The sequence below is a fragment of the Centropristis striata genome, chromosome 19, assembly GCF_030273125.1.
Source record: "Centropristis striata isolate RG_2023a ecotype Rhode Island chromosome 19, C.striata_1.0, whole genome shotgun sequence".
Lineage (NCBI taxonomy): Eukaryota > Metazoa > Chordata > Actinopteri > Perciformes > Serranidae > Centropristis > Centropristis striata.
Genome location: NC_081535.1, coordinates 28,655,829 through 28,678,783, shown reverse-complemented (window position 1 = coordinate 28,678,783; position 22,955 = coordinate 28,655,829). Strand labels below are relative to the sequence as shown.

Genomic DNA, 22,955 nt, shown 5'->3' with positions numbered 1-22,955 from the left:
TTCTCAGCATTCTTGTGAACACAGAGTAGCAACTTACCAAAGACTTGTGGAGGTAAAAAGATAAAAACAAACGTGCTTAAGACTGTAAGGCCAGCAGCATATTCTACACCAAAACACAGTTTGTGGCTATGTACGATTATTAACAGTAATATGATGATGGTGACACCAAATAAAACCTGTTTTAGCCACCAGTGTTAATACATATATTAATGCAAAAACATGTTATAGCATTTCACAGATTAGAGGGTCAATTCAGGATTGGTGTTGAATCATTTCAAATCCCAGAACTCTTGTCACTCATGAATAACCAACTGAGGCGGTCTTATGATGTCACCCATGCTCTATCACAAAAAAATAGGTGCATAAATACCTATTTTTTTGTGAATATGAGAGGTAAAATTGTGAATGTGAGAGGTATTTTTGTGAATATGAGGTAAAATTGTGAATGTGAGAGGTATTTTTGTGAATATGAGAGGTATTTTTGCGAATATGAGGTAAAATTGTGAATGTGAGAGGTAAAACTGTGAATGTGAGAGGTATTTTTGTTAATATGAGAGGTAAAATTATGAATATGAGAGGTAAAACTGTGAATGTGAGAGGTAAAACTGTGAATGTGAGAAGTATTTTTGTGAATGTGAGAGGTAAAATTGTGAATGTGAGAGGTATTTTTTGTGAATGTGAGAGGTAAAATTGGGAATGTAGTGAGAGGTAAAATTGTGACTGTGAGAGGGAAGAATGAATTATGGCCTATATGGCCCCTCATAAAATTAAGCCTTTTTCATAACCAGATAAAAACTCCTTATACCACATTAAACACATTAATTTGTTTGCAAATCCACTATCGGTTGTGAGAGCACGTCATATTGACGTTTTTGAGGATGTTGAGAATAGCCCGCTGGTTTAACAGTCCTCATGTGGTGATGAGCAACAAATTCAGGCTGCAGATGGAAACAAACAGCAGAGTTTATTTCTGAGTTCCAGTTTTAACATGTTGGCTTTTTCAGTGCAGCCGTTCTCATGATGTATTTACCACTGACTGCACACAAAAACCTGGTAAATACAAACTGTAGAGCGTCTGCAGTGATGACTTTTCACTCCTCTGAAGGACACACCTTAAAGGGCTTCATCTGAATTGGAACACAGCCGCTGTTCTAGGCGAGCAACATTTTACACAAACTGCCTCAGTTGCCGTTGGACTACTGCACCTAATTCCACCACTCTCCAGAGCAGGCCAACATCCTGTACGTAAGGGAAATTCCACCCCACTCAGTATGAGGACTTGTAGTAAGCAAAAAAAAAAATTCTGTTGCATGTTGTTTGGGAGTTTGACATAATTTGGAGTTCCCCTTCTCCTGGTAACCACATCTGTTATAAGAGAGAGAAAAAAAAGCAGCATCCCTCACATGAAGGAGTAGTGTAAAGTATCTTGACTCATGCAATATTCAACACTTTCTTCCCTCATCTCAGAATCTATCTGCCTCACTGCAGGGTTCATTCTTGGGTCACAAGCTGAAGTCGAAGTCTACCTCCCAATAAAACAATGGGCCTCATGTATAAACAATCGGCACAAACATATTCATGGTTTTAAAGAATTTATTTACCAGTTTTACTTTTGGTACTCTGAAAACTCTCCATTCATGAACTAAATAAATAAATACAGGCAGCCATTTTCCATGAGTTTCTCATAATGATTTTGGTTATCATCAATAAAACCATGGAAAATGTCTAGATATGGGCTCTTAAATTAAACTCTTATCAGCTATTTTTGTTGTTATCATTATATTTGTCCAAACAAATGTACTTTTAGTTGTATCGGACATTAAAATGAACAAGAAATTAATAATTAACTAATAATTACTAATAATTTTTCCATGACTGTAGACCTGAAACCATAATGCCCTCACCCAAATTAATTAGTTTAAATATTATACCATATTAAACAGAAATTAATATATGACAAATATAAGCTTAATGTATATTCTGGTCACCATATTGTAATCACAGCTGCAAATCTGAGAATTTTTTTTTTTTTTAGGAATTTTATTGTCATATTGCAGCACATCTGTACATTTCTATATCTGTACACCAGACATTGTAACCTACTGTAGACTAGAATATTCTCATATGAACACCTCGTTAGTCAAAGACTTTCCGAGCATATCAAATCATTCCTCTTTAGCGTCAAAGAGACGACAGCAGAATCATTCACGTTTTCTGATTGTTTTGCGTCCTCTAACACACCATGGATATGGCAAAATGTGTTTAGTCTGATGATGAAGCTTTGCAGACTTTTAAAGTCTTTGTGAAAATATTTTACATTATGTTTTAGGTTAATGTGAATTAAACCTCACCACAGAGTGAAAAAATGTTGCCTTATATGTGTTACTCCTTTTGCCCTCCCTGTGTCATGAGTGTCATTCATCTGGTGTCTTGTTTCCCTCAAGTGTAATCAGTGAGGCTGATTAAGGGAAGGTTACAAAGAGTGGGCGGCGAAAACTCTCTCTCTCTCTCAGCATGAGCGGCCTGAAGCTGCTGATCAGGCCTTTGGTTTGGTTTTCCCCTTGTTTTCCGGTGGCTTAATTTTTTTCGGTTATTTATTTCTGTTCCTTGTTTCGATTAGGTTATGGTTCTGTGGCAGAAGGGCTTCTTTTGAATCCGCCTGCCCATTGAGGGTTGGTCGAACTTTCTTTTATTGATTTTTGCCAGTCCACCAGACCTTTTTGTTTTCTGTAGTTTTTGATCTGCTCTGGGTTGTTTTGTCTGTTTAACTTCTTGTTAATAAATCATTGTTTTTTTGCACCACGCCTGACTGTGTCAATTATGTTAGATCCCCTTTTTGGGTCGTAACATATGGCACATTTCAGACTATCAGTTATACTGATGAGGAAGTTTGCCCAGTTTAGAGGGGTTAGTGAATCTGGTTTGGAGATGGCGTGTATATGCAACCCTTTTAAGATTATAATATGAAAATGTTGCATGCTACCAATTTAATCTGTTTCTCAAGATTTTTTGTTGTTCACTGTATAACTAAGCCCATGATGCAGCTGAATGAGGATGAAAAGACAAATCTTTTTTCGACTTAAAGCCACTATGTGCAGGATTGAGTGTGCAGAGTTAATACTCTACCATTGGGGGACGTTTTGATAGGAATTTTTCAAACTGTACATGCATCGCCGATATTCAGGTTGGGGTCACCAGATAAAAGATGAGAAAACTGAGAAATTTATTAAATCAGGTTTGATCAATGTAATCACACAAAAATAGCTTTGATCTTTAAAATGTGCCAATTTGAACACATGCAGAATGTAACAACATGGGTAAAAAACCACAATATTTTACCTTGGTTGAGAATTTTAAGGAAAAAGCTGCACAGCACACAACCACAAGAATTTACTCAAGTATGGTCTGTCAATTTACAATGAATACAATAACTGAACCAAAAATTAAACTAAAGGGAAACAGACGGAGGAAAAGAAAATATTTCATGCGGACATTAATACCTTAGGTGACTTTTTAAGAAATTATAGTGATTTAAATTCTGTACATTCCATTGATGAGCGATTGTGGAAGCTTAAAAAATGTAATACTTTATTTTTCCCCTCTGAGCAAGACATTGAAATGTCAAATAGGGTTTTTCGACCAGGTTGGGAGCTGGTGCCCGGCTGGTTTGAAGCCAGTGATAGTGCTGGTTCGCAGTTGGTTCAACTTGTGAACCAGCTCTGAACCTTTTCCACTACCTTTTCCTCTGAACCTTTTGGGTGTCCATAGTGATCAAAATGAGCAGCACAGATGTGTTGTAGAGACATGTAGTCTCTACAACACATCTGTGCTGTTCATTTTGATTAATGTTGGACTTTGTTATAAGCTAACGCTAGCCCGCTAACATAGGCCCACTGGCCCCTATCAATCACATTGCAGTTAAACAAATCAAATAAATGCTAGCGTGCTAACGTTAGCAGGCTAGCAAGACCAAGACCAACTCATGCCATTGAGAGAGAACAACTAAAACTGTGGACTGTAGGTGGAAGCCGGGGTACCCGGAAAGAACCCACACTGACACAGGGAGAACATGCAAACTCCACACAGAAGAGGCGGGAGGCCAACCGGTTAGCTAAAGTTAGCCGGCGATCGATAGCGTGCTAAAGTTAGCGGGCTAGCAAGACCAAGACCAACTCGTGCCATTGAGAGAGACCAACTAAAACGTTTATCATTCATTAAATAGATTTTTTAGCACAGAACTGTTTAGCATGCTTACGTTAGCGGTCTATCATTAGCTTACAACAAAGTCCAACATTAACATCTTACGTTCAGTGTTAATAAGAATGTATTCCCATGGTGATCAAGTTTAGCAGCACAGATGTGTTGTAGAGACATGTAGTCTCTTGTTATTATACTTGCAGAGAGGGCAGAGACATATACAGACGTTAGCAGTGATGTAATGACGTGGCTCTAGAAAACCAAACAGATTCAGAGCTGGTTTCAAGGTGAACCAACTGCGAACCACACCAGCACTGGCTCCGAACTGGCCCTGAAACTGCTTTGGTCGAAAAGGGGTATATGACATTTTATTTAAGAAAAAAAAACCACACAGTTATTTCTTAGCAAATTATTAATGTGACTTGCATGTTTGGATGAACTGGGGCAATTAAAATATTGGTATATAGGCAGCAAAAATAAAACATTTGGCTTTAAGCAGAACCAAGAAAATACCTAAAACTGAAGAAGAAACTATAACAAAAGGTTCTGAAGAGAAGAAGTCATATATGCATCACCTCACTCTCTGAAGGAGTCTACTGCTCATGAGGATCCACTTTGAGGTAAATTCAAGCATCAGTGAGCAAAAAAAAACAAAACAAAAAACCTCCCTCAAAAAAGGAGCCGGGTTCAACCTCTATCCATTATATAAATAAAATAACAAAAATATAAAGATGCTCCAAAATCACAAAGGTCATCCACAACAGGCTCTGCATTAAAATGATAGATGGCCTACAAGCTTCACGACCACATGCGTGCACATGTGGGAATGCGTGTGTCGAACTACATGTGGTTGGTTTTCTGCTACTGTTGTATTTGCATGTGAGGATGCCAAAGGAAGGGAACACTGTTGGGATTTTGGTCTTTCCATCGTGTGCGTGGCGTCAGTGTCAAGGCTTCCCCGGCTGGATGGACAGCAGGCTGCCGAATTTAAAGTGCTGAATCACAGGGAACTTCTCCAAACACTGCAGGAAGAAGAACACAGAGAGGGACTGTTTGAGCAACATGAGAAAAAGTAAATGCTTCAAACAAAGTACAGTACTCATACTACTACTGCGCCCATTATTCCAGCATGTTTAGACTGTTCATTATACACAAAGATGATGAAAGGCAGTGTGAACCATTTTACAAAAGTTTTAAGGTTATTTTTTAGCTGATGTATCACTGTCAACTATCCACAGTAGCTTGTAGGAAAAAACATAAGTAGCTAGAGGTGTAAATCAGCAGAGGCCCCTCGATAAGATTTTATCAAGATACTTGAGTTACGATATTATTTTATTGCGATTTTAAGCATTTTGCGATATGGTGAGTATTGAGATACAATATATTGAGATTTAACTGTTTAACTGCATTTTGTGTCCACAAAATTAAATTCAATCAAGAATTGTTTTGTCATAAGAGAAAATTCTCGGTCCTTAATTGGGAAGCAGCCATGTATGTAAAGAGGAGACTTGTGGGAACCCAGAGAGCCTGTTTTAATTGAGATAGCATAGTGTCAGAGGTTGCTTTGAAAATCACCATGAAACAAAAAACTTCCCGACACGATATCCTGACGCACATGGTGCCTATAGATTCCTTCGATCTTCTACTATGCTGTATCGATTCCCCCACCTCTACAATAAGCAGTCTTTGTTGTTGCACCCTCCTTGTGGCATCCCACAATTTGGGTTGTTATGTACCATCATTATGAATTGTCAAGAAACAAATGACCAAAAAAGATGATCAAAACAAAGAAAGTAAGACGGTGTGCTGTAAACGGTCATTTACTTTAACGAATCAATATCTGACTCTTCTACTATGTTTTTTCTCAACTGAGTTCCCATTCTGCACTAAGAGTTGCAAATTTGGTTCTAAATTCTGGTCAAAGATTAAACCATTTTAAACTTTGGATAACGTAAAACCATTGCCGCTGACCACTAGCCCTTTCCATTTGCTGTCATTTCGCCTTAGGACATTAATACTGATTCCGCAACATTGTAATATCGGTGTCCCCAGTCTGAATTTACATTGCAATCCAGCATTTCAGAACGAATTCTGGTGTTTCTCACTGTAGAGATTCTACATACTTAAGTTCTTCTGCATTTTGCTGAACTTGATTCGATTACTGTCGATCTCAAGGTAGGTGTGTTTCTGATGGTACGGTCCGCTTCCTTTATTACTACCCGAGTGCTGGTTGCACCAATAACATACGTCACATATTTTCTGTTCACCTGGAACAGTCTCGCCAACTTAATGCCTCTGTTACTACCTCCGAAGGCGGTACAGAGCTAGGATCACTTGGTCCGCCCATTATGCCTCTGGGATGTTCAGATGGAAGACGAAACGTTACGGGGGCGTAAATATCGCGTCTTGAAACTGCAGTCTGAAAGGGGTTACTGTCAAACAGCCATTTAATCACAGCGGAGGAGGGGTGGGACAAATGCTACAAAGACCAACCATCACATGGAGTGCTGAACAACAGAGGTGAAATCAATACTGTTGGCCATGAAGACTGGCGGCGAGTCCGTTCTGGCTCCCTTAATGCTTCAGCTTCGCCTTAATCCAGAGCAAGAACTCTAACCTTGTGCTAACATTTTTATTTCTGTTGATAATCTGTATCCTGGTAACTAGATTTGCTGCGTGCGTCACTGCTCCTCCAAAGTGCAAGGTTTGGTGGCCAATGGAGTTGTGAAAGTAACACCAGCGATTAACTGACCAATGGCAATTTGGTTGGACAGGAGCACATTGACCAGCCAACTGACCAACAGACCAGAAGATTTCAGCCCTTGTTTGTTTTTTTCAGTATTTATATCAGATATATTGGTTGCCTACATTCATTATTTGTTAAGTAGATCAAATATTGATATCCTGCCACTGATCATTGAAGTTTCTCCCTATAATGAGTTGATACAAGCAAGTGTGGAAGCTTTGACTTCATCTGATTATGTTCAGAGACTTTCCAGTGGTTGAGATTTAGTTCCAGAACACATTCAGTGCAGCCCAAATAGTTAACCTTTACCTTAAGTGTTGCTTAAACTCTTCCTACTGGCTTTCTCTTTGAACGTGTCCAACATGGTTGTGGATAAGCCAAGAGGAAGCCCTTAGTGCCTACTGACATGGACCCAGTTTTGGGGAGCAGCGGTGGGGACGGTGGGTGTCTGCAGTGGGGGTTGGGGGAGCGCGGTGGAATTGAACTAGTGTGTGCTCAGTCTGTCTGCGCAGTGACACTATCAGTCATGATCATCTGGGCAGAACTGGGGTGGAAACACATGCCTCAGAGAACTTTGGTCTGAAGACATATTTAATCATAGAAAATGAGTAAAATCATCAAAAGGGTCACTAATAAACTCTTCAGACAAAACATTCAAAGCAATCATACTACACTGTCATCTAAAATATAAAACTAGCTTATTAAAATGTAACATACACTGAATCAACATGATCCGTCCTAACTTGATCCACAAAAGTTGTGTGTGCTCTATATCAATAATGACTTCAGTGTTTTGATACATTTTGGTCTGTGTTTCCACTATCATTGAATACCTGGAATGAGGCGGGTCTGCCTCGCTGGAACGCCCCTAATTTGAATGTGAACCGTCCCTAGTGGCGGTTTTTGGCCAAGTAGAAGAGCAGCGCCATTTTTCTACCCTGAAAAAAACCTGGTTGATGATTAGATGACGTAGTACTCAACGCCACAACAACAGGCGCCATTTTTTAAAGCTGGCAAAGTAGCGAGAGAAGTCTCCCCTCCTCCCTGGTTGCGTGTACGTCCAACTTCTGTAGAAGATGAAACGTGAATTATTACAGAAATCGGGGTTCACTCTGACTGGGATCCTGCGAGAGCTGTCAGTCTGAATCCAGCACTGCATGACTTTACCTGTGACCTAAATAAAGGCCTGCTGCATTGAGGCCAGACTTTTTCTTTCAGTTGTGTTCACTCTTGGGCTTCCAATCTGCAAACCTGATACTTTTACAGGTCTTATTTTTGTTGTTTCTTTGGCAAGTGACCGTGGTATAAGCGGGATAATGCCCTTTGGTGTCCAGAATTAGGAATTAATGGATGACATGAAGGCCATAACTGTCCCACACGCAACCAGTGATTATGATGAAAATGGAAACCTCGTCTGGCATAGAGCGCAAAAGAGGAGAAACACATCTGCCAATCATTCATATGCATATGTGCGTTTATAGAGATTAGTCGTCTCTCAACTCCAGCTCCCTTCTTGTGTATCAAGTTGTAATCAGACTGTAGAAGAAGAGGAAGTCTTGGCTGGGATATCCGCTGGCTTCACCAGAACCCCAGAAATATTGGCCTTTGAGGTTAAATCATCATCCGACTGATGGCCGATTGGTTCAGAGATTGAACCAATCATTAATGTATCTACTAACAAGTTTTTAGTGGGTAAAAAATGCATCACGTGCTTCACTGTTGCACTGGATGAGATGTTCCTTTTGTTACTAAAAATGTAACAATAGAATGACAGAAGTCTTATCTTGTAAGTGTTTCTGGCTGTTTTCTCCCTTCCAGGCAGTCTGGGTGTCATTAATTTCACTCCAGTATGTAAATTAACTTGTTGAGACTTACAGCTAGTTCGTCAGTCACAGTGATGAATTATCCATCTCGAGCAAGTCGGTGCAAGTCTGTGCAAGTCGATCTTGTATAGTACATTGAACTGAACTAATGCCAACAACCGTCTGGTGAAGAACAGGAAAAACCCCACTTGTACGCTAGTAGGGGCATTTGAACTGGCGAGTTGGTTATTTTTATGTATTCTACTGTGTAATTCTGTCCATTAAAATAAAGCTAGCAGTCCAAGTCCATCCTCCATTGTTTCCCTGTCATTTCACACAATCAGTTTATGTTCCAAACAGGTGGCCATGCCCAAGAATTGCCTCCTCTTTCCCTCTCTCTCTCATACAGAAAATGGTGGATTCTGCTCTAGTACAGTCTAGTGCAACTCTCTGCCGAAACCCCTGTGTGGGGCCAGGAAAAGGGAGAGAGGAATGCAAGTCTGCTGATGGTTGCTCCAGGCTTGGAGGAAGGTCGGGACAGAGGGAGGGGAGGATTTAATGAAGGGAACAGCGGAGCAGGAGGAGGAGGGGGGAGGGAGAGGCAGACAGCTTGGCCCCTCAGCTCTTTGGGAAGACTCACAGGCTGCTCTGGAAAACACAGGATGTGGGCATGCAGGCGGGGAGAACGGGCTTAGACATCCCCCCAACCCCACCCCCAACCGCCCACACACACGCACACACACACACACACACAATTCCATTCTCTCCATTCCTCTCTTAACCCTTTCCTGCCCCTCTGCTACTCAACCAGTCTGTTAAGGCGTTTTGCTCATAACGAACTGGCTGACAGTTAATCTGATTTCTTAAATATCATGAGAAAAAGTGTAATCGGAGTAAGAAACATCTATTTTACGCACCAACTTTTCTGTTTAGATTTTTTATACCATGTGTTCTTAACTTCGTTTCAAACAGCTTTTATATGCAAAGCCTCAACGTTTTCACTGTAACGGCAGTGCTTAGGGAGGAAAGAAATAAATCACCACAAGCGGTGATTTTAATGATGATAATGATGTTAAAACTGGGTACTGAAAGTAAAAAATGCCTATAGTGACCGCGCTCACATGTTGATGTTTGGCATGTACTGTACCATGGTTACCGTCTTTGTGTAGTGTGCTAGCTCTGATTGCTAAGATACACAAACCAAAGTCAATCTTCTACCTCGGGATGGTGCTTAAGGAAAAGTAAGAGGATCATCAACGTTATTAATAGGCATATGTCATATTCATCTTGTGAGGACAATGAATGTTTGCACCCAATTTCATGGAAATGCGCACAAAAAAGTAGGAATTTATGTCAAACCCCAAAATGCCAACCTCATGGTGGTGCCAGAGGAAAAGTCTGGGCATCATCAAAGTTATTGAATTAATGTTGAGATATTTCAAAGGGATAGACATTGGCGTCCCTAGAAATAAAACATTTTTTACACAAATTCACAGTGTAAAAATTCACACAGAATGGCTTTTGAAATTGAGCGATTGAAAACCATCAGCACCGGCAGTATTTTTGCTGTTTTTCGGAGGCTGTAGCTGGCTCACTTTTCGGAATATATTGGAGATCCTGGTATCACATGAAACTAGAAGATCTAAAGAATACATTGGCATACGCGTGTGCGTCAGGATATTGTGTAGGGAAGATGTTGAAATAATTCAGCAAATTTTTTTAATACATGCATACATGTTTGATATCAGTTCAGTTCAGTTTAACTGAATACATTGTTGGTCAGTCTGTGGGTTTGACTCTCATTGTGGAGAAATAAAAAGACTGAAGTGAAACAGTTAAATCTCAATATATTGTATCCCAATACTCAACATATCGCAAAAAGCTTAAAATCACAATAAAATTGTATCGTGGGGCTGATACGCTGATTCACACCTTTAGTATATATTTGTGTCACACCATCCATTTTATATGAGCCTCTTTGCTGGAGCAAGAAGATACAGAATGGTCTGTAAGGTACAAATACATTCCCTTAAATTGATAGGGGTAAAGCACAACACCATGATATCTTCTATAGGTTGTGTAATTCTAGTATTGTGGTGTTCTATGTAGTTTCACATTAACTACTAATATAAATGATCATGTTATGTCTCAATTAATTAAGTGGTGTGAAACTAGATTCTAACTTCTTATCTTTCCAACTCTATATCGTTTTAACAATGTACGTTAGCCTCGGGTTTACCAGAGTCGGCAAACGGACAATAACGCTAGTGAAAGAAATTCCCATCTCCTCGCTGTTAAACAATGGGGGCTGCTGATTTCTTGGGGGGAAATTGAATGTTTCTGGGTAGGCCAAATAAAGATCACCATTATCAACCATCGTTAAACACTTCAGTCCTTCACAATAAAATACAGTACAAATACAGTATGATGCTACTTTTAAAGATCGTCGCCCAAGCGTTACAAAAGTTACTTTTGTATTGTAATTAGACATGTAAATCTCCATACATAAATTAAATTTTGACACATAGATTGTTAAATATTTATAAATTAATTATACCTACACTGGTGGTGGCGATCTTATTCAAAATTACCATAAAACACCAGTCTGATAAGGGATAAAAGCTCCGGGACACAGTTACTATAAGAGGGTTTTTCCTGGTTCCCAGCAGGGGCTCAATTGCGAACGGTTCTTTGGTTTTTCACCGCCAAAGGGCTGGCTCCTGGCCGGGAAAACTGGTTCCACAGCGGCAACAACTCTTTGCTGGTCTTGAACCACAAACCGCTACGTCAGGGGCTGAGGGCGGGGCTATCTGACCAACAAGACCAACTCGGGCCATCACTAGCCCGCTAGCTTTAGCTTACATTAAAGTCCAACATTAACATCTTACGTTCAGTGTTAAGAATATCTTCGGTGTCATCAGTGTTCAAGATGAACAGTGCTGATGTGTTGTAGAGACATGTAGTCTGTTGTTATTATACTTGCAGAGAGGGCGGAGACAAATACAGACGTTAACAGTGATGTAATGAAGTGGCTCTAGAGTCTGTGGAAAAGTAAACAGGAGCACCTGCCAGGCTCTGGCTCTGAACCGGCCCCCGGTAGAAAAACCCTCTAAGTGGTAAAATCCTGACTCCAAAGAAGCTGGGATATTTGCATGTATGAAGCTTCATTTGAAAGGTAACATCTTCAGTTGTGCTTGTTTAGCTTGTGGCAAAACACAACTGAAAGATCATCAGACAAAAACCAAGACAAGCGTACCTCAGCCTTGTACATTCTGATCAGGCCCTGATTGACTTTGGACCAGGATGGGACAGCACTGATGTTCCACAGCTGGTTAGAGTGCTCCGCAAACGGACCGGTCTTCATCTAAAGAACAGAGAAAGAGTGACAGTGAGATTAGTCAAACTGCTGCTGGATGCCTGATTATGGTGGAGGGCGACTGTAGCATCCCTGGCTGAATGACGGTCCACTCTTTTTAACTAATGGTTCCCAAGATTTGTTCACAACCGTAGCTCCATGAAAATAAAAATAAGACGATTGTTTGAACGCCTTGTGAAACACTTTTACAATAGTTAAGACAACAAAAATAGCCACTAATATGTGACAGAAGAAAATAAACTCCAACTAATCATGTTCCCCTGTCAGCCAGGCACTATAGAAGCCTTTTTCATACTTTATATCAACTTTAGATGAATTAAGAAGCACTCATAATTTACCGTTCGTTTTTCATTTAACAGTACACTTTATTTCCAGTCACTACCTGTCAAAATAAAAGCACCCGTTTCACCTAATGGATGGCACCTTTTCAAAATAAAAGCATCGCAACTTTGTAAAACACCTAGAAAATATACAAACATGAAAAACAAGCTATATAATATAAATACACCACAAAGACCTTAATAAGCAGGTTTATAATTGCATATAAGCAGGCTCAGCTTATGTATGTGTGCAAACTTAAATAACAAATGATCAGTAATTCAATTAAAAAAGTGAAACATCATTATTATGAAACATTTCATGTCTTAATTTATCTAATTTCTTCTAATTATGATGATTATGGCTTGCATTTAATGAAGACCTAGAATTCAGTGTGTCCAAAAAAAAAAAAATATTACTATAAAGTATGTCCATCTATATGACTCAATACTTGGTTGGGGCTATTTGACTTGAACTACTGGAAATGGACTTTTCATCATATTCTAATGTATTGAGATGCACCTGTATACAAACATGAAAAATAAGCTATACAGTATAAATACACCACAAAGAATCTTAATAAGTAGATTTGTTATTGCATATAAGCAGGCAAAGTTTATGTTTGTGTGCAAACTTAAATAACAAAATGATGCTTACTAATTTTAACCTCAAGATAAAAAAAAAAATCATAGCTCATCACTTTAGTTTATGGTATTGCACCACAAGGTTTTAAAACATTTTAACGGGACAGCTTTAGTCCTTGGAAAACCATCATTAAAGAGGTACATCCAATATAACTTTTCTGAGTACAAGTCCCTCTTTAGTCTGAGAAAGTGGCCTACAAAAGATTCTCCACTGAGCCTGAGCTGAGTCAGTTATAATGGATCCAACTCATGACCCATTTTCATGGCAGAAAAGACATATTTTGGCAAAACCTTTAGGAACACAGTGAGCTTATTGATGGACACTGGAGAAGTGGCTTATGTTGCAAGAGTGGTTTGAACTTTTTTTTTCACTTTCACTTTTCACTTTTTTTCTTTTTTACATGGTGAAAATGGGTCACTGGTGGAATCCATTGCAAATAACTGAATTAGAGGGGGTTTTCTAACCAAGGAACAAATGACTTGATTTTTTAAAATCCAAGTTTATTTTTTGTAGTTTTTAAAAGGAACTACTTCAGTAAAAGTACTTCTACCACTACAAGTTAAAGTAAAACGTACAAAAGTATCAGCATCATAATGTATTTAAAGTATCAAAAGTAAAAGTTATGCTTGTTGCTGGTAATAAGCAGTTTAATTTTGTCAAGATAGGGCTCATTTTAACTACTCAATATACTGTTATGTTGAATCTCAACCTGAAAATTAACTAAAGCTGTCAGCTAAATGTAGTGGAGTAAAAAGCACAATATTTGCCTCAAAATGTAGTGAAGTAGAAGTATAACATTACATAAAATGGAAATACTCAAGTAAAGTACAAGTACAATTTTGACTTAAGTACATTTACTTGAGTAAATGTACTTAGTTACATTCCACCAATGAAATTATAGTAATTAAACAATGATCGATAAAGTCCGTAAACCACTCTGTAGAGAGCATGTGGTCATCTGAGCCATTGTTAATATACTGTTGATTAGAGCAACTTTAAATATCGCTGTCAACTGTCCTGCACTTACAAGCAACCCCTGATCAACTGAGGATTGGGGAGTATTGATGTTGGCCGGCTGGTCAATGATTAGCCGCGTTTCCATTAGGGACTTTTCCCTCTAGTGAGCTGCTATGGGTGTGGCTTTGGAGAGAGGATCCGCCCAACTTCACCGGTTAGCAACTCAGAAAGTACCTGCCTCGGGTAGGAACTTTATGAGCTGCTACTGAGCGGCAATTACGCGCATGCTTGATTCATTTGTAGACTGGTGCAAACTGGACGCTGAGGGGTTAACATCTCCTGCTCTGACTGCAGCTGGGAGAGACCACTGTGGGAGGACTGGGCCGCTTGTGAGTGCTTTGGGACGGTGCCTGCTACTCGTTAAGAAGAGTAGGAACGACTCTCCAAAAATCTCCAATAACAGAAAAAGTCGCTAGAGGGGTCTGAAAAGTCGCTAGATATAGGAACAAAGTCGCTAAGTTGGCAACACTGCTTGCCGCGTTGCTCTGTTGTTAGCTGTTAGCTGCTACAAAAGTACCTGTATGGGAACAGAGGCCGAGGGGAACTAACTAGTGGGCAGAGCCGAAACACTCAGCTGCTTTACAAAAAGTACTTTGTGGAAACACGTCTATTGTAGCTTTAAGCTGCGTTCACCAGCACCCAATACTGCCCCCACTGTTGTCTGATGTCTGCAAGTGTGAATTGTGTGTAAATGATACTATCAGCAGATTAACTTGATAATGTGACAGTCAGTTTTGTAATTTTCTGCTTTTTTTTTTTTTTTTTTTTTTTTTAATTGTGTAGCTTAATTATTATTTTTGGGAAAATAATGTGTGTAAAATGAAGCTAAAATTTTTATATTTTCTCCAATGTGCAATATCTGTATAATGCAAAGTACACACACACACCACACACACACACACACACACACACACACACACACACACACACACACATATATTTATATATATATATGATAAATGCCAAATAGCAAAATAGCAGAAATGTATGTATAGAATGTATGAATATGTCTTGTTTTTTATATTCTTATTCTGTCTTCTATATCTACAGTCATGAAAAAAATATTAGACCACCCTTGTTTTCTTCAGTTTATTGTTCATTTTAATGCTAGGTACAACTAAAGGTAAATTTGTTTGGATAAATATAATGATAACAACAAAAATAGTTGATATGAGTTGAGACATTTTCCATGGTTTTCTTGAAAATAACCAAAATCATTATCAAGAAAACCATCAAAAAAGGTATCAGCTCTTAAATTAAATTCATATCAGCTATTTTTGTTGTTATCATTATATTTGTCCAAACAAATGTACCTTTAGTTGTACCGGGCATTAAAATAAACCAGAATACAAAGGAAAAATAATAGCCTAATAAACTAAATTTCCTCACTGCTTGATAAATAAAGTTACATCTTATCTTAAAAGAAACATTTAGAGCAAGAAGAAAAAATGCAACCAAAAAACAATAAGAAAAACAACATGCTGACTGTTTTCCTAAAATCATCCTAATAATGGAAACATGCAAAAAAAGCTGCTGATTACAGCGCTTTCTTACCACATTGATTACTTGGCTTCCAGCAATGTCATCAATGTAGTAAAACAGAACATGCAGAACAAAAGACTGATTGTTGTTTCAGCTAAATAACATTAATACATTCTGAAATCAGTGTGTCAGCTTGCAGACACACAACAAACAGTAAGAATATACACAACAAGAATAGTGAGACGGACAAAAACAAATGTATGAATTCATAAATGTATGAATGAAGTGAGGACTTTAGACTGTTTTCCCACCATTTTTCCCAAGAGGCAGGGGAACCCAAACCCAGACCCTGGGGCATCAATCTAACAACCCCCTCCTTTTTCCATCCCCCCCTTCAACCCCCCCTTCACACTGCTCTAGACACTTTCCAGGGCCTCGCATGAGAACACATGGGGGAAGGGCCTGGAAGAGGGAGGAAAGGGGGGTGGAGACAGCCCGTATTCCCTGGAGGAAGGAGTGATTCACAGCAGCATGTGGGGAAGGAAGTGACTCATGTTTAGGACAGCGCACACACACACACACACGCACACAGAGACACGCACACAAGGGCTTTGTGTGTGAATCAAAAAAAGACCACGAGTTTGTATCCACATGTATGTGAATAGGAGGATAATAGTTGCGTGTACACTAAAGAGGAAAAACAAACAACTAACAGATTCAAGAGGAAAATAGAAGAGCCTTTTTTCTTGGGATCCATTTAAACGACAGCCCAGTAAGAGTTCACTAAGTATTGTTGCTATAGTTACACACAGTTAAAACAACAACAACATCACTTTGGGTTCGAATGGAGCTGTGCCAAGTACATGCTATAAATATACTGTGTGTGTAATAGTTTATGTAGACTACTTTCAATTTAATTGACTATTTTCAATAAATAAAATAATGAATAAAATAAAGTTATTAACCAGACAGAAACAGGATGTGTGCAGACGTTAAGGTCCGGTCCAACCAGCATTTGAAACAGTCAGTACGTTTACATGACACTTGAAAAAAACGAATTATCGCCTTAATCTGACGGCATTAATGACAAGACGTCACATTTACGCATGATCCCATGTTCCACCCCCCGCGCTGGAGTATGACGCCCGGAACAAAAGCATTCAAGAAAGCCGGTCGCATTATCCAGTCTTGCGTTAGCCGGTCACGTTAGTCAGTCGCATTAGCCGGTCAGTAGCGACGGCACAAAGTGTCGAACTGAGGTCAATCGGAAAGGGCGCCATATTAACCTGCTGAAACGACGCATATCGCCACCCAGTGTTGGGGAGAAGGACACGTTCCCGTCAGTTATTTTATTTTCTCAGTTGCATGTAAACTGGGACAAGGACAGAAGTCCTATTAGACCAAAATCAATTTTTAAGCATAGCTCGATTAAACTGTGCATGTAAACGCACTGATCGACTCTATTGAAATCACCTGGAGCCATGTAGAATTAACTGTGTTGCACCATTCACTTTTATTTAACCTTCTCTGTCAGAGTTTAAATGGCTCCACAACGTAGGGATGGCTTGCAGACAGTGATGAGACAGGAGGGCAAATATGTCTTTCAATAAACAAAGCTATAAAGCTAACTGGTAGAGGTGGGGTAAAATCGTTACAGCATAGTATCGCGATATTTTGCGTAGTGATATTATATCCATTCATGGCCGGCAAGTATCTATATTTAGCAGTTTTGACGTTTTTTGTTAAGAAATCTATAGGCACCATGTGTATCAGGATATCGTCTCGGAAAGTTGTTGAAAGCTTGGCTGTTTTTTGATGTTTCATGGTGATTTTCAAAGCGGTCATGTGACCTCTGATGTCATGCTATCTCAATGAAAATAGGCTCTCTGGGTTCCCGCAAGTCTCCTATTTACATACATGGCTGCCTCACAATTCAGAAACCGCAATATATTGCATTGCAATACTCACCATATCGCAAAATGCTTAAAATCGCAATAGTATCGTAACGTGACTCAAGTATCTAGATAAAACCGTATCGTGGGACCAATACTCTGATTCACACCTCTAATAAATATACTATGTGAAAAAAAAAAAAAACTAAATTTACAAAATGAGTGGAGTCATGGCACTAAACAGAACTCCTATGGAACCCTAACTGATGTTATAATGTAATGTAATTACCTTTTTTTGAAAAAAAAAAAAAAAAAAGTAATAAAGTAAATAAATAAATAAAAAATAAAAGTATCTAGTGTACTTGCACTTACAGACTGTATTTACCAGATTGAACCAATTTATTTAAAATAGAGAACATTCATAAAATCAGATTGACTTGTTACTCATTGTCTAACAGAGTTCACTCATTAATAAATACTGTATAACAATGTAAGAGTGGAACGAGCATATTACTCCTGTCCATCCCTTATAACTGTCATCAATGGTAAGCACTCAGCCAGTCTACAAATATCGTTTTGTCTCATCAGCAGATCAAAATCAAAAGATATTCAATGTAGCATGAAACAAAAGAGAGAAGAGCAGCAAATCTACACACTAGAGAAGCAAGAACCAGAGAATATTTGGTCATAATCATGACCGAAATACTTGCAGACGAGAAAGATCACAAAATCTAAAAATGTAAGTAAAGGATAGGAGAAACCACGGAGGCCCGTCTTTCCCTCTCAACACAACAGCAGCATCCTTTCATGGCTGTGAGGAGGAGGGAGAGGTCAAACAGCAGCAGGAGGAGGAGGAGGAAGAGGGAAGGAGGTGGTGCTTCTGAGTGGGAAGGAGGAAAAGGATGTAGCTGCTCCAACAACGCCCTCCTCTACTTCCCTCCCCTCCTTTTCCTTTCGAAACCAAAAACAAAGCGAATAGTTCCTGCTCTGGCACTGAACCAACTCAATCCATCTGCCTTTACACGCGCTTCCTTTTCCTGGACAGAGCTGAGCTGGACTCATTCATTTACAGAAGTGAAATCAGACAAAATAAGTATAATGTCTACTCAAAGTAAACACAGTACTGTACACGCATATATATAAATACGTCATGTCATAAAACATATCTTTCGAGTAAGTACAGAGTGATAGGATACAGCAACAAAAAACGCATCTACTGTAGTTCACACCATCCTCCGGGTCTGAGCAGTGACGCCTTAAGCTGCATTCTACCAAAAATTCAAGCAGGGGGCGCTGACGGCGGTTGCAGAAGCATTTGAGTCCATTCATTTCAATACAAAATGAGAAAACTTCTCGCTTGATTTATTACCTCAGAATTTTTTTAGGACAACACTGTAGTCTCAATCACTAGAAAAAAAACCTTCTTCAAGACAATTTGATGTTAATAGTTCAGATATAGAAGATAAAGAATCGTATGATTTGGGGCGTGGCCTCCTTTGATTGACAGGTCACTAACAGGAGAGAAGCAGAGCAATGCGTATCCACGGCAACATGTCAATAAAGTTATATACATATAAAAAAGGACGTTTGGTTTGGTCTCATAACTTTGACCCTTTCACTGTATTTTCCACTTAATGACAGTGTATTTTTTTTAACATTTTGATCATTAAAAATGTCTTTTTCAACGTTTGGACTAGACACTCCAAGGAGTCGCTGTTCAGTTCAGTTTTCTGAGATCAGTAACGTACATTTTGTTTTTTGCCAAAACTAACATCCCAGCTAATGCTAACATGAATAAGCAGCAGCTTCTCTCAGTCAGGTTGAGGTGTCGAGAGGCTGTAGTCAGTGATCAGATCCCTCTCGCTCCTCCACAGTCCAAATATGGTCTGCTCCCCGTATCAGAAACAAGATGGCGACGAGTGTAACGCTGAGCTCGATGACTCCAACGGGCAGTCCACAAACCAGTGGGTGACATCACGGTGACTACGTCCATTATTTAGTCTATGGTTCACACAGTGAGAGTAATGTCCAATAGCGGACAGTATTTCTATTTAGATACCCCTCTTTCCTCTATTTGCACAATGCAGTGAGACGTACAGTCAGGTCCAAAAATATGTGGACACTGACACAATTTTTAGCATTTTGGCTCTGTACACCACTACAAAGGATCTAAAATGAGACAATCAAGATGTGCTTTAAGTGCAGACTTTTAGCTTATATATTCATATTTATTGATTCATTGGAACTCACTATGAAAGCAACCAAAGACGTGCAATGGCCAAGTCAATCACCTGAGCATGCATTTCACTTGCTGAAGAGTCTACAGGTGTGAATCCCCAGAGGCCCACGATACGATTTTATCACGATACTTGAGTCACAGTACGATATTATTGCGGTTTTAAGCATTTTGAGATATGGTGAGTATTGAGATACAATATATTGCGATTTAACTGTTTAACTGCATTTTGTGTCCTCAAAATTTAATTCAATCAAGAATTGTTTTGTCCAATAAGAGAAAATTCTCAGTCTATTCATCTCTCTTCAGTCTTTTTATTTCTCCACAATGAGAGTCAAACCCACAGACTGACCAACAAAGTATTCAGTCAAACTGAACTGAACTGATATCAAACATGTATGGAGGACAACAACTGCAGCATTATATCAAACTTTCACAAACAACAAGCTTCACCGCTCTAGATTTTTTTTAAACATAAAAAAGCCGAACTTTGCAGCGTTATTTCAACAACTTCCTGATATGATATCCTGACGCACATGGTGCCTATAGATTCCTTAGATCTTCTAGATTCATATGCTACTATATATATGTAGTATAATAGTATAATATATATATATACACATATATATATATATACATTTACATGTATATATATATATATATATATATATATATATATATATATATACACACACATATGCCTTAAAGTGCTACGGCCTCCAGAAAAAAACAAAAACAGAAAAAATACTGGCGGGCCACCAGAACACTAAATATCGATATTTGGCGGCTATGAATCGATTTAATATTGCGATGCAAATGTTGCGATGCTATGTTGTAACTTTAGTTGAATCAGTCATTAACATGAACAAGAAATTTAAGAAAGGTTGGGGTGGTCTAATATTTTTTTACATAACTGTATCACACTACATTGAACCCCGGGAGCTGACGACGTGAAGGCCAACAGAGCTGAACACTAGTTTAGAGGGTAGACTCGGGATGTTTAAACAGCAGTTTGAACTTGAAAACTAGTCTTAAAGAAAAAACAGTGAGACTGTGGTCATATATATACAATTAGTATCTATGGGGAAAATTTGATTAGCTAGCTTTAGCCCATTTTGCTGCTTCATAGCAAAAGGAAAGCAATGCCTGAATAAAAATTTAACATCGTTTTGATGACGTCACCCAGAGGTTTCTGAAGAGCCAAAATAAAGCTCAATGTGTCAGAGAGGAGGAGGGTGGGGGAGCAGAGATGGGCCAAATGAAGCCTTAATAAACAATTTATATAACTACCCTGTACAATTATCATGAATGGTGAAATAAGCCATAGAAACCAATTTATCATTTATTCTTTTTTTGTAGCAGGCTGTTTACATGTTTATTTCTGCTGTAAAGTTCTGCATTGGCTTCAAGTTGCTCTTAATAGTAACAGAAAGTGTCAACAAGTCAATATGTCATTTATCATTTCATGTACATTAACCCATTGAGGCCTGAAACGCCTGTAAAACCTCTGGGCGAATTTAAAATAAGCCCCTAAAACCTGAAGTTTTTCTGGAAATTCAACAGAAGTGTCAACGCTTCTACTAAATAATAGATTTTTCAGCCTCTGTAGCGGATATAAATGAAATTCAAAAAGTATTTGAGAGCTTATACAAATACTACAAAACAACGTATCCGCTTTCCAGGCTTCAATGGGTTAATACAGTTTTAGTCATTTTAATAATACAATTAACTGACTAATATTTCTGGAGCTGAGCAGAAAAGAATTGGTCTCTGTGGATTATCGAGATCATCAGGGACACTAGTTTCTAATTTCTAAAAGTAATAAACAAATGTGCACTGAAACTGGATGTGTTTTAAACCTGTGAATGATTTTTCTCCCCACTTGGGGGCAGCACAGCGAGCTGTAAACAGACAAAGAACAACACACACATTTGTGTTTATGTTCCCCTCATGACTGTTTTGTCTGGTTTGGTCTTAACAAACTCCTAAGAAAACTATCTGGCCCTTCAGCTGCTCAGCACTCCACTATGTCCTCTAGGTCTTTTTCTTTTTTTGCCATTCAATCTGCTTATAACACCATTTCACTGAAAACAGCTGCCAGCTGTCACAGAAAAAACAGTACAATGAGAGCAGGAAGACTGAACCAAAACAGTAAAGTTGCTGCTACACTAAAAATGTGGTGATTTAGTGATAATTCTAATTCTTTTCCATGGTTTTCTTGATAATGATTGTGGTTATTATCAAGAAAACCATGAATAAATGTCTAGATATCAGCTCTTAAATTGAACTCTTAAGATCTATTTTTGTTGTTATCATTATATTTGTCCAAACAAATGTATACTTAGTTGTGCCAGGCATTAAAATGAACAAAAAACTGAAGAAAACAATGGTCTTATATTTTTTTCCGTGACTGTATGTGTGTGTATATACAAATACATATATATACATATATATATGTATGAATTAAGTCAACCCAAGATTTTATACATTTAGAAAAATGACAAAAGACAAAAAAACGATTTGTTAACCGAATAACCACAAAACATGCTTTATCGTGATATATATCGTTAGTGAGATATGAAATAACTGATATCGGGATAGAAGATTTTGGCCATATCGCCCAGCCCTAGTTAGTTTACTGTAGTAACTGTCATTCTTCTACATGCACATGCAGCATGAAATGTGTGATCCCTAAAAACAAATGTAATATTTTTGAGTATGTTTTTATTTTTTCCCACCTCATTTATGAACTTGATGCACTCCAGGAACATGTAGTCATGGTGATGCTCGTTCACCACCCTCTCGTCGATGAAGTGCCGAGGCTCCAGTGTCGGGTGATCTGCAGGAGGAGTGAGATGTAAGTGCACACTTTGACCACCAGATGTCACTGTTTACCTTCCCATTAACTCCCAGCACTGCAGAGCTACAGACCTACATGTATCACCGTCATGTAGACTCAAATCTGAGCCTTTCCCCATTATACAGGAAGAACATTTGATAAGTTAGTTGTCTTTTACTTGCTTTGTAGACATGTGATGGTAAATTAAATATATATATATATATATATATTAATCGATGTTCATACCACTACATGCAACAACCTATTTAACCTATTTAACATAAAATATATTTTTCCCATGTCCAATATCTGTAAAAGTTCTTTCAGGAAAACAAACAAACAAAAAATAAATATTACTTATAAATGCCAAAAAGCAATGTTTGTATAGAATGTATGTATATGTCT

At 38.5% G+C, this 22,955-nt stretch overlaps 1 protein-coding gene across 1 annotated transcript in view; it reads right to left on the bottom strand.

Annotated features, from left to right (window-relative positions):
• Positions 1–3,199: 3,199 nt before the first annotated feature.
• Positions 3,200–22,955, bottom strand: part of ptpa (protein phosphatase 2 phosphatase activator) — a 34,082-nt gene continuing 14,326 nt past the window's right edge. The window contains exons 8-10 of the mRNA XM_059357290.1: positions 22,450–22,550; positions 12,002–12,109; positions 3,200–5,219 (exon numbers count right to left, since the gene is read on the bottom strand). Coding sequence (XP_059213273.1) covers positions 5,145–5,219; positions 12,002–12,109; positions 22,450–22,550 — 284 coding nt within the window. The 3' untranslated portion in view covers positions 3,200–5,144. The remainder of the gene's footprint in view (positions 5,220–12,001; positions 12,110–22,449; positions 22,551–22,955) is intronic.